Below are 13701 nucleotides of genomic sequence, written 5' to 3' on the forward strand. Positions count from 1 at the left end.
AAACACTATAGAAATAATGTAGATTTAACCTATAACACAGTAGAAAAACACTATAGAAATAATGTAGATTTAACCTATAACACAGTAGAAAAACACTATAGAAATAATGTAGATTTTCACCCTATAAAACACAGTAGAAAAACACTATAAAAATAAAGTAGATTTTAACCCTATAACACACAGGAAAAAACACTATAGAAATAATGTAGATTTAACCTATAACACAGTAGAAAAACACTATAGAAATAATGTAGATTTAACCTATAACACACAGGAAAAAACACTATAGAAATAATGTAGATTTAACATATAATACACAGAAAAAAAACACTACAGAAATAATGTAGATTTAACCTATAATACACAGGAAAAAAAAAACTATAGAAATAATGTAGATTTAACCTATAATACACAGGAAAAAAAACCCTATTGAAATAATGTAGATTTAACCTATAATACACAGTAGAAAAACACTATAGAAATAATGTAGATTTAACCTATAATACACAGTAGAAAAACACTATAGAAATAATGTAAATTTAACATATAATACACAGTAGAAAAACACTATAGAAATAATGAAGATTTAACTTATAATACACAGTAGAAAAACACTATAGAAATAATGTAGATTTAACCTATAATACACAGGAAAAAAACACTATAGAAATAATGTAGATTTAACCTATAACACACAGGAAAAAAACACTATAGAAATAATGTAGATTTAACCTATAACACAGTAAAAAAACACTATAGAAATAATGTAGATTTAACTTATAATACACAGTAGAAAAACAGCATAGAAATAATGCATCTTTTAGTTTATGAGCCCAAAAGGTATGTCAGTACAACCTGAGAGGGAAAATTTTCACTAGCATCATTTTATTGACCTATTCAATAGTGATCCAATTTTGCATGACGGTCTTACCCAAACAAATAGCCTTGTCATTAAACCCTGCAGAAAAACTACCCTTAACAAAAGACACTGACTTCTGTAATATTATCTAACAAGTTGCTAAGATAAGAAAGTGTGACTACACACAGTGTTGAAGTGTCTTGACTTCATCTTTACAAGTGAGAATGTGATACAAACACAAGTTAGACATTAGTAAGTCTTTGAGACAAATCTCAACTTTGGATGTCTATTTACAAAAATATGTGCATATACTATGAAAAAATGTTATGAAATACTTGAAAGGACAGAAAACTAGGAAGCCAATTATCAAATGACTGTATCTCGTTCTAACAAAATACTGGAAAAGGTTTCCACAGAAAGAATGAATGGATGTATTCTCGTAGTTCTGTCTGAAAGGATAGGAGTTACAAATGTCCAATATCACAAGATTCGGAATTGTGATTTCACATAATCGAAGGGAAAAACCTTCACATGGGAAAAAATCAGAACAGCTTAACTTCTGATAACATTGGGTATTGCAGTATGGACTCGGAAGCTTAGGAATGTTGTTTGATTTCATCAGAAAAGATATTATAGAAAACCCCACGGTAGTAAAGATAATTGACCTGACAAAAAAATGGTCTGTTTCATGACATCATATGACATTAAGCAAGTGAATCAGTGAAGTAATCCACACTGTTGTGAAGTTGGAAGGTGAATTTTGAGACATGCTACACGTTCAAGAAAGACAACCAGTGCTACTTATGTGTGTGTTGATTCAATTAGAAAAATTACTTGTCTTCCCATATAACTGGTCAACAGAATAACTTGTTATAGAAAATGACATGCTGCAAGATAAGTCAGAGATTACAAAATTAAAGTCCTTAGAACTGCTACATAAGACACACACGCACATCATTTGTCTTGCATTATGACTTTCATATCCAAAATTTCACAAATATCTTTGCACAAACATTTGGAAAGAATATGTATTTCAGCTAAGCACCGATAGATTTCTATATTTGCCAGAACCCAAAGTTAATGTCATCCAAAATTCAATCCATTTTGAATGAAGAAACACTCACTTCTCTGGTAGGTGCAATCACTACAGCATGTATTCCATCAGACCTCTTTAATTGGGGAGTAATTTCTTGCAATTTCTGAATGATTGGAATAGCATAAGCTAAAGTTTTACCTGTAAGACAAATTCAAATGTGACATGGAATAAAACAAAATTACACTTTTACTAAAAATAACTTCATTCATCGTTGAAAAAAAACACACAACAACATGAAATTATAGTTAGGTAATCAAGGGATGATGTTCTAAAATATGTATTTTTAACTTTAAACACAAGTTTTCTGATGAACGATACATCAAACATTAGATAAACTAATATAAACAATGTTTAATCTATCATATTGTTCATTTTGTACCTCTGATGAATGACTGTGATAATATAAACATATATATATGTGTGTGCATATTCATTTATTTATACCTATTTATTCATCCCCCTTTGGCTCTAACAACTTTGGTACAGCCCTACTAAGTTTCTGAGTAGATGACTTTGTCCAAGCTTTGGTTTTCATCATTATTATCTTTAATAACTAATTTAAAACTTAAAACATTCAGACAGAGTTTTATTTTATCCTGCTTCAAGATACTGGCAATCAAATCAGTGTGTCATGTGAGAAAAAATTTACTGGAGTGAAAAAGTAAGCAAAATCTTATGGTGAAGCAGACATCAATAAAACTGGTAACACATTAAACAAGAGCTAATTAAGACTTTTAGTAACCATTAAATTTAATGAAAGCATTAAAACATATTACTGAGAAGCTCAAAATTAAATATGTTCTTAAATAGTCAGGTGATCTTTAACTTTCATTAGCACAATGCATTTATTTGTATAGTATTTAACACTAGTACTTTGTTTTAATGCTGGCTCTTACCAGACCCTGTCAAGGATTTCACTAAGGCATTCCTTCCAGAAAGCAGCACTGGAATAGTCTTTTGTTGTACAGCTGTCATCTTTGTAATTTCAAATCTATCCCGCAAACAGGCAATCTATGTAAGGTATAGACAAGATACACCAGCTTTGAGAGGAAAATTATTTGTACTTATGTTTATGCAGAATGTTTATAAACATCTGAAACACACACAAAAAGATTTCATATTTAGCCAACTGACAAGATGTAATAAAGGAAAAATACATATATTACAGAACATTAGTATTTTAGATACTTATTTCTTTTTGTGTGGAGAGGGAGGGCATCTTTTGTAGTTTTGTTACTGGATTTTAAATGCAATTGATTACATGATTTTGTTCTTTTTTGTTTAATATACAAACAATCATTAAATTTTTTAAGTTTGGAGTTGTTACAATGTAATAGTCCTTTTATTATCTACAAAATTGTTAGCAACACTTTAAATATTCTCGTATAGTGTGAAGTTGCTGTACATGCAAACTGTGATGTCACAAGCAACATGTTCAACATCTGTATATCTGGTCACGGTAAGTTCTCAATAATGTGACACTCGGAGGGGGTTTAACAAGTCTTCCTGAAGAGAAATATTCATACAGCAAGATTTTTAACAAACAATGTAAATCCAGTTGACACAGCATTTTGGAGAAATAAGCATTTATCAATTTTCATAAAACTAAGAAAACTCATCACAACAGAACATTAAAAATAGTAATTGGTTCCAAATCCACCCCTCAACCCAATCAAAAACAATGAATGCTCTTACCTGAAAGTGAATGATATTATTAAGAGATCCCCAATACAAACAAAAAGGAAAATAAAACTTAATTGATGTTGGCATATCATTAACAGGGAAATAAAGATGGATGAAACCTTACAATCTAAAGGTTCACCCACAAAATCAACAGCTTTATCCACGAGAAAGTGGAATAACATCATCTAGGTATATTTAAAATCCCCTTTTGTAGCTCCAAGGTAATTTTGTAGTGAAGTGTAGGTCTGAGAAGTCTGCCAAGATGGGTGATCCAAGAATTAAACCTTGTCACTGGAGGTTCATACCAGGATTTAGAAATACGTTTGGTTTGGCTGGATGTTAAAATTTATTTGGTAGTTGAACAGTTGAAATTTTCATTTTATTTGTCAAGAATAGTACAACATAAAACCTAATACATGTGCTGGAAAGTATAGGGAAGTGTCTTTGTTCAGTTTCCACTTCAATAATGAATTAGGTTCTACATTATAAGTAACAAATATAAAATAATTTTACCAGTTACAAAACTTGTCATGACCTGTTTGACCAATATCACTTTATAAGTAATAATTATAAAATAATTTTATTACGTTACTTATAAAGTGATATTGGTCAAACAGGTCATGACAAGTTTTGTAACTGGTAAAATTATTTTATATTTATTACTTATAAAGTGATATTGGTTAAACAGGTCATGACAAGTTTTGTAATAAATATAAAATAATTTTACCAGTTACAAAACTTATCATGACCTGTTTAACCAATATCATTAATGTCATAGATGTACGTAGATATTTTACTGTGGCAATGAGTCGTGCGTCTTGCCAGAAAAGTTTAACAGGTGATGGTCCTAATGGAGAGCAGCCATCTGTGCCACCTGGTAGAGTCAATGCTTTCTCCATCCAACTGTCTCACTACTTGTCTCTGATGCTCTTTTAAAAAATGTTACTTTAAAGAAAGGATCCACCAAAGTAGCCAAGGTGAAAATCAAATTATGTCACATTCCAGCAAATATAGTTTCAAGCCCATCTCTTACGAACACTTTAATTATTAATTTTTTGTTTTATAAAAGCTTTGTTTTTTCAAAAAACATTTATAGAAAAATTAAAAGGATTTTTGAACAATTTATATGAAAAATAATTTTGGAAATGGCTAGAGGCTGATCAAGAACCACTCAAAAAAGCTAAAAAACAAAAAGGCAAAAAACATAAAAATTTGATGAGCAGGAGGAGAAACAGCAGTAATTATTGCCCTACCAAGTGACCAATCAAAAGGTACTTTGAAGTTGTTTTTCAATACAAGAGAAATTCTGAAAATAATATATTGATGTATTCTGTGCAATTACAGCAATAGTTTTAGTTCAAAATAACTTTGTAACTGAGTTCTAGCTCTTACTTATTAGATGCTTTATAAATATTTTCTGCCATTATATTTTACAGAAAAAATTTATTTTTTTCTCAAACACACTTTTTGATACATTATTTTTGGTTATTAGCTTCAAAAGTCTCCAAGTGTTATAAAAATCAGCTTCTCTAACAACATGACGTCTATAATGCCAATATCTATTCTTATGCTCGTCACTTTACCAAACATTTTATTGTCAGGGAATAAAAATGTGTGCACACTGTTACATAACATCACAGTTAAAGGAATGTAAACTTCCTCCACAAGGTGTAAAATTTCAAATACACCAACTCTTTTCAACATAGCTTCTGAAGGCAGTGGTGCATGCTTTGAACAGAAATAAAATCAATGCTATATTTAATGTTACTCGTTCAAGACCATTGACCATGATCTGTATAAAGTGATCAGATCTGTAACCAATATATCAGTGAAGCAGCTTACTAAATAAAAGCACTGAGTACTCTTTTTAGCCTCTTCTTCAATGCAAGGAAATGCAAACTTCTTCGGGTTCTCATGACGATGTCACTATGCCCAAACTGAAGCACTAGATTAGACTCTGGTAAGTATAAACTTGTTAGCCAAATCATTCTTCTTCGGGTTCTCATGACGATGTCACTATGCCCAAACTGAAGCCCTAGATTAGACTCTGGTAAGTATAAACTTGTTAGCCAAATCATTCTTCTTCGGGTTCTCATGACGATGTCACTATGCCCAAACTGAAGCCCTAGATTAGACTCTGGTAAGTATAAACTTGTTAGCCAAATCATTCTTCTTCGGGTTCTCATGACGATGTCACTATGCCCAAACTGAAGCCCTAGATTAGACTCTGGTAAGCATAAACTTGTTAGCCAAATCATTCATGTTGTCTCCCAATAAATTCACTCCAGTTAATTTTAGAAAATAAGCTAAAACAATTATTATGGATATAGGTATTTACCAAGTGGGGGTGAAGTTTTAGATCTGCAAATTCCTGGTCTAAGAACAATGGCTCTTCTTTCTGCTTAACACTAGCACTAAAAATTAAAAAAAAATATTTGTACACATACAACTGTAAAATTATTATTTGTTCATTCTCTTTCACAATCTTGTATTAAGAAAGTCAACACACAATCAGATATGTAACAAAATCTGTACTGTACTAGACTGTAAATACGGATGTAATTCAGTTTCTACCAGTCTTAATACAAGTTATGTATAATGAACATTTACTATGAATTAAGGGATCATCTTTGTCAGAGTAATCATTATTCAATACCATAAAATTCATTTGGTACATCACTTCTGTACTAGATAAGTAACAGTTAGTTCTAACAAATGACGATTCTGTGTTCACACATAATTGATAATGCTTTTGTTCAATTTTGATTATATTAACAATACTACTGATTTTATGATGCTTGACTCTTCTTCTTCTGTAGCTTTTTCCCGTATCTATACGGGGGCGCTATTTTTGGTGTTGGCAGGGTTTTTACGGCCGGATGCCCTTCCTGACACCAACCATCCCCTAATTTAGCAGTGTAAGACTAGAGGGAAGGCAGCTAGTCATCACCACCCACCGCCAACTCTTGGGCTACTCTTTTACCAACGAATAGTGGGATTGACCGTCACATTATAATGCCCCTACGGCTAAAAGGGCGAGCATGTTTTGTGTGACGGGGATTCGAACCCGCGACCCTCAGATTGCGAATCGAGCGCCCTAACCACCCGGCCATGCCGGGCTTTTATGATGCTTGACATCCATTCAAAATTTCTTTAAAACATGTTTCACATAAAGAAATTTAAAGTTAAATTCAACAGTTTGGACAATTTGTGTGTTTAATTATAGTTTCTGATGAACAAACTGAAATAATTCATATGGTTTTGATTTTAAATATTTTACTATTTTATCACTAAGTCTATAAACTGGTCATATTTCCTGTATTTATGATATTAAAGGTTATTTCTAAATAAGCTTACTTTTTCATCAGACATGTATTCATTTTGAAAACTAGCAGAACCATGGAATATTTAAAATATCTAAATCATAACTTTTAAATTAAACTCAATCTAGATATTCTAGACATACGTTGGCCATAATTGACCCTAAAATTCTTGATGAAGTCCATGATTCTAAATTAATCATGTACCAATTTTTCGTAGAACTATGTCTCTGCTGATTATTAGATCCATAATAATGTATGTTTCACACACATAAATAAATGTGAACAGAAATTCTATAATATTTCAATTTAATCTTTGATAGGTTGTTTAGGCAGAGTATTCATAATGAATCTAAGTTTCAAATGGACAACAATTGAAGACTTTTTTGAAACGTTGTCTTCTACATTTGTAGGTTTCTACAACAGACAGTTGCTGTCCATTTAAATCTTAGATTCATATTTCAATTTGTTTGTTGTTAAGAACAAATGACACAATACGCTCTTTGCTGTACTCACAGTGGACATTGAAACCTGATTTTTAGTGTTATAAATCTTTAGCCACCAAGGGATAATATTTCAGTTAATATCATTAATGACTCCTGGAGTTTCCAATAAAGTAAAAAGCAAAAATTAAACTCAAATTTTGCACTATATTTTTCTGTCAGATATTTACTATAGACAATCATTTTAATTGTTTTCTTAAAATTTAAAACTTTTGTTTCTTGCACAAGTTTAAGATAAATAACCCATGGTACTAATACGTCATACTCAGATTAGTGAAAAATGGCATAGATCTTTGTTGTTCACAAACTCTTTCCACTTTGATACACATTAAGCTAAAGCATTTGGCTGATAGCTCAGCTGAAAAAACATTTTATGTTAACACACAATGGAACTTACAGTTCTACAACTGGAATTTCAGGATTATGTTTAAAAAGAGATGATATGAAAGGGAGTGTACGTGTAGTTTCATCATTGGAGGTTTTGTTGTCTTCAGTTCTTTTCAGCTCCTTTGTATAGTTTTCATCCTTTGTGAAATCTTTCTTTTTTTTACTTTAACCTGATCTTGATCTTCAACACATTGTTCTTGTTCCTTATTAGATGGTCTTCCAACCTTCAAAACAAATTAATATTTGAAGATTAAAAGTAAACTTAAAGATACTTACCTCCACTACAACCTGAGCTAATGCCTCCCAGTTTGCACCAGGTAACAGACCTAACTTCTCCACATTCAATTTGTTCCAACACTTCTACATAATACATACCACATAAGGTTTTCTTATTGAAAATTAAGAGCATATCTTAGTCACTTATCACACAATTCAGAGGAGGACAGCATCCATTATAGTAGAGGTATTTCTAAGAACTTCATTTTAATTCTAAAATGTTACTTTCAAAGACAGTAGTATACCTCTACACACATACATAACCTGAGCTATAATCCTCGCAATAGAGACGAACAAGGAGAAGCCCCTGTAACTCCTGGAAAAAAAGAATATCTGAGTAAGCTGATCTATGTAGACGTCACCTGTAATTTAATTAAAGACACAGATGCCATAGAAAATTATGCACACCTTACTGGCCTCAGCATGAGTTAAACTGGTAAGTTGGGAGTGTAGTCAGACTCATTACTGGTCCCATGACAATACTCCTAATGATCTGTAAGTCAAATGTAAAAAGGCACTCTCAATATGTACCAAAAGTAATCACAGCCATCCTGACCAGGTGATTTGGAATAAACAGTGTGTAAGCAGATAACCCAGTCAGTGAAAATGAATCCAACACTAAAGAGTGTCCAGAAGACCCACCAACTCCTGTCTCTTCAACTGAGCAACCAACCCAACAATAGTGTAAAAAACTGAAAATTTAAACACAGACATAGCTTACAACCTCTACCCTCAGGCTAGGCTGGCAAAGAAAGTTGTTTGAGCACATTAAAAATTAATGTAGATAACCAAAGTTAAAAATATCCATTAGAAGCTAATGTTTCTCCAGGCAGGGATATACAATAACTAAAGAAGTACAGACCAGATGCTAGTCAACTTAGTACAAGTACAGACCAGATGCGAGTCAACTTAGTACAAGTACAGACCAGATGCGAGTCAACATAGAAAATAAGCAGCCTAAGCCATCAATGTGAGGGAAGGAACTGATATTTAAGAGATGACAAAGATTATAATATGGAATAAATAGACATTTGTGAATTTTTTCCAGAAAAAGACAAAATATCTCTGTTCAAGCAATATAAATACATTACCTGAATATGAAACAAGAGATGATCTGGCCTGCATCGGAATAGCCATGTTCAAGAAGAAAAGAAATAAGAGTGAATCCACTTTGGATCTAATTTGCAAATTAAGTTTTTTTAGGGGGGAAAAACATTAATCAAGATCAATTTACAATGAGCCCTGAAAGAATAGGGTTAAATGAGGATTACTAGTATGTAACTTAAGTCAATGATGCACACAGGCTATGAGTAACAAACAAGCCTTCTGCAAAAGGAACGTGTATGACAGTTGGCCAAAGGTTCGAAAGGTGAACAAGTGTTATGGTAAAATATAATTATTCAGGTATAATTAAAGCTAACAAGGTAAAGATCAAAAAGACGTAGATATATGATTATAGGAAGCCATAATTACAGTACATGAAGATATGTATCAAAGAAACAAGTTATGCAGAGGGGTAAAACAAGTTGAAAGTGGAGAAATTAGATCAATTTCTTGTTATAAACTAGGACTTTTTACTTCAGATAATGATAGAGGTATAGAATCACATTTGAAAATGGCACATTTAAAACTCCTTTATAATTAAGACCACCTGCTTTGTTAATTTTTATTGAAGTAAGCCCTCCCCCTTCTCAGCCAAATTGCCTTCTGTAACTTTTCATTTCACATTTTCTTAATGTTCACTTGTTTCTCTAATTATCTATGCAAACATGCACTTATCATGCCTACACAATCACCTAAGCCTAATTATTAATTAGTTTTATATACTTACTATGAAGTATTACTAGTATATTAAAAGGCTGATTAAGTAATTATTTATTTTCATGATAATCTACCCAATATTAACAAATTGATATATATAAGTTATTAAAAACTTAAATTTCTTTGTTTATTTGAAATATTTTACAACATTTATTACAAAAGAGCATATCACAAAAATATGTATATGTATATATAGGGTTACTAGATGTCCCAGTAAAAAAAGGGTCATTCCAGTTTTAGACTTATAATTTTTGTTCCTAACAAAAATGGTAAAAGTATTAACTTGGCCAAGTTTCTATGTACTTCAACATGAATGTAATATGTACAGTTTGTCATTAGGCATTGTTCCTTTAAAGTTTACTTGGAGAATTACTTGACAAAGAAGATCACATGGTACACTGTTCTCTCCCACTATGCTACATTTTCTTACCCTAATCTGTCATTAGGCAGCTGCAGGAATTGAGATTTCAAGACCTGTCAAGCTGGAAAAAAACAAGTAAGCAGTATTTTTCTTTCAAGACAACTTAGGTGTGTTTTTATTATTATAATTTTTTTTTAATTAGATAAGCTTTTAAGAAATTTTATTTGTCTATAGTTTTGAAATCTGATGCAATAAACTTCAGATTATTCAGTAAATGTAATAAGAATGTTATTGTAATTCAAACTGTTTCATAGCCTTTACAGTGTCACTCCATATGAAAAAAAAGAAAAAAAGATGTCCCAGCTTTCTTCTCCGGAAATCTGGTAACCCTATGTATATACATTGTCATTATTTTCACGCTACCCTAATGTTCGATACAAAAGGAATGGCCTGGCTATTAGGATTCATAACACGTTCAGCCAGATTACTTTCATTTGGATTAGAAATGCATAGAAATGCAATTATGTACATTATTTTATGCGTATCAACTACCATTTTAAGCTACAACCAATTCTTGAACATCCCTAAGGGACTAGATAAAAAATGCAGTGTTAAAAAACTATAATCATTTATAGGCCTAATACTAATTTCTTATGGCAAGTTTAATTAATGTTTATTATTGTTATTGAAAATAATAGAACCAGCAATACCCAAAATCACATAATTTGGTGGGTGAGAGACCTTGGTTTTTCTAGGATTTATTCCACTGAATCATATGTAATTTATAATACAATGAGATAAGAATCTTTTCTAGATTTATCACATAAAGGTAATGAAAATTGTTTATAATGAAGAATTAGTTTTAGTTCAGTAGTCTACTGAAAATTTGTACTGATACCACTGAGAGGTATTACATGTATTTTCAGCTTGTTACAGGTTTTAAATTACATATTCATGAAACAGTTGGGGATTTAAAAAAGTAACTCAATCCTATCTTATTGTACCTGTATCATATCAAACAAAGAGTACTTCAAAAACTCCAAAACAAATTGAAAATACAAAAATTAGTCTCGTATTATCAGTAAAAAGCTAATAAGTATATTTCATGTTATATAACACTGGAAAGAGAACTGATAGATTTTGTTCCCTAGGCTATGAATACAAGTGTGAACCCTCATTTATAATCCCAAAGTTTTTGCCCAATGTTATTGTTAATACAGGTATTCATTGTATTTTGTAAGTGTGAGAGTCAATGAACACAAATTTTATTTCAGGTCTTAGTTTTATTGTAAATCATTAAATGTACCATTTGATAATTTTGATTACTCTGTCATTTTTAATCTGTGCATGAATATATGGCATGCACTCTCAAATATCACAACTATTTATTTTTTAACATATCTTTTACACTGTACTCCTTTTAAAAATCAATTATCATTCAATCACAGTTTTGGCAGCAATGAGTTTCTGAGTCTTTAGGACTTTTACTAGTACTAGTTTTAACTAGATTTGATGAATGAAGTTATCTTTTTCGAATAATTAATTAAAATTTAAGTGATTCACTACGGCATACAAGATCTTGATTTTGCTCAAATATAATAAGTAAATATATTTTCCAGTACGATTACAAGTAATTTTCACAATATACATGTTATCGGAATTCATGTCAGACTTGCTGGTATTTAGTACTTTTAATCTGAACAGTTCATTAAGCGAACATGGCCTAAATGACCAGGTTTAAAGTCTAAAGACCACAAGGTTCAATTGCTACCCTAATTTAGAACTGCTGACCAGAGCAGAATTTGTAGCCTGTTCTTTAAAAAGTTTTTCTGCTAAACTGTAACTTGTAAGTGTAAGAATGTTGAGGAACTGTTTTGCACAAATTGCAGTAATGATAATATACATTCTCTCACGTTTGACAGAAATTGTGGCAGTGAGTGAATATCACAACTACTTGTTGCAGTGTGAAAATAGGCTTTTTCAAAGATCAAGTTGTTGTGAGTTGAACTTCTAGAAAATTTTGAAGTTTAATATTCTTGTCGTAGTGCCTAGTTGTGGTAACACTGTCATTGCAAGCGTTAGTATATTGATTACTAGTACTACAACTTTATAAATACTATATACTATAGTAATACTAACAGTATAGTTATTACCATTAGTATGTTTACTCTAGCCTAGGCTATAGAATTTAGTATTAGTATTACTGTGTTTAACAGTCTGGGTAAAATAAACCCTCACCTGGAAATCACTCCTTTGTTTAGTCAAGTTTAGTAACAGCGGCGAACTTAAATTAATTTCGTCCATCTAACTACAACTAAGTCCTAATATAATATAATATGGTCTGTGAACGATTTTTAAGTTTCTCAGCGTGCTACACCATGATCCAGATATTTGATCCCAGTGCCATCTAAAAGAAAACAATATAAAATCATTTTCGCAAACAAGCCTATTTTGCTGAATGATTTGTTATTTTCTATATATATAGGAAATAATCATCTTATTTTAATATCAAGCTTTATGTAGAATAAATATATTTACGAATAATGTTTGAATACTTCTAAAAATTAAATAAAATAAACCCATTAGACTGTTTTAGCAGTTCTAATTGAGTATCATGTTTTATATTAATGAAATATATTTACGACTTATTGTTTTATGCTTCTAAAAATTCGAAAAATAAACCTATTGGATCCTTTACGTTCAGAATAAAAAAATATATGTTTACAGGTTTGGCACTTAAACTCATAGGTCTTCGATAAGTTTACGGATATACTATGCTAAAAATCCAGGATTTGTTCTCCAGCAGTGGACAGAGTACCTGATGATGACAAAACCTTGTCGAAACGTTGTACATTTGCTGTTATGTTAAACTTATATTAAAGTTTTTCTTCATTACCCATTCAAGCTGTCTCCAGCCATTATTAGAGTACAGACAGCCAACTGTGTAGCTTTGCACTAAGAAAAAACAATAGCAACAATTTAAATTCATGTGTCAGCTGAATTATTTTAATTTAACAGATTAATTTTATTGAATATGTTTTAATGAAAATAATATATTGACAAAGTTATATGCTTAATGTTGAATACTGTAATCAAATAATACAAAACCATGCATCAAAACGCATAGACCCATGATGTTAAAAAAAAACTCAATTTTTCAAATTTTTACTTTTATCGGGTCTTTACGAAGACAAGCGTTAGTTAAAAAAAATATTCCCCTCTCCCCGGAGACTCAGCAGCAAGTCTAAGGTCTTATTAAGTTTTGATACCCTCGGCAGGCACAGCATATACGGACCATTATGTAACTTTGTGCAAAAAATATATTGGCGATATAACACTTCACTAACTGCTGATTTGTGTCATTGGTTTGTTTAGCAGTAGCATGATGGCTTAGG

General features: G+C 31.3%; 1 protein-coding gene across 1 annotated transcript in view; it reads right to left on the bottom strand.

The window, feature by feature from the left end:
* LOC106475478 (probable ATP-dependent RNA helicase DDX31) overlaps window positions 1-12713 on the bottom strand; it is a 26072-nt gene extending 13359 nt beyond the window's left edge. The window contains exons 1-5 of the mRNA XM_013936159.2: window positions 12545-12713; window positions 7859-8072; window positions 5977-6052; window positions 2852-2966; window positions 1984-2093 (exon numbers count right to left, since the gene is read on the bottom strand). Of these exons, the coding sequence (XP_013791613.2) occupies window positions 1984-2093; window positions 2852-2930 (189 nt within the window). The 5' untranslated portion in view covers window positions 2931-2966; window positions 5977-6052; window positions 7859-8072; window positions 12545-12713. The remainder of the gene's footprint in view (window positions 1-1983; window positions 2094-2851; window positions 2967-5976; window positions 6053-7858; window positions 8073-12544) is intronic.
* Between the last annotated feature and the right edge of the window lie 988 nt (window positions 12714-13701).

The sequence above is a fragment of the Limulus polyphemus genome, unplaced genomic scaffold (genome assembly GCF_000517525.1).
Source record: "Limulus polyphemus unplaced genomic scaffold, Limulus_polyphemus-2.1.2 Scaffold8641, whole genome shotgun sequence".
In the NCBI taxonomy this organism is placed as follows: Eukaryota; Metazoa; Arthropoda; class Merostomata; order Xiphosura; family Limulidae; genus Limulus; species Limulus polyphemus.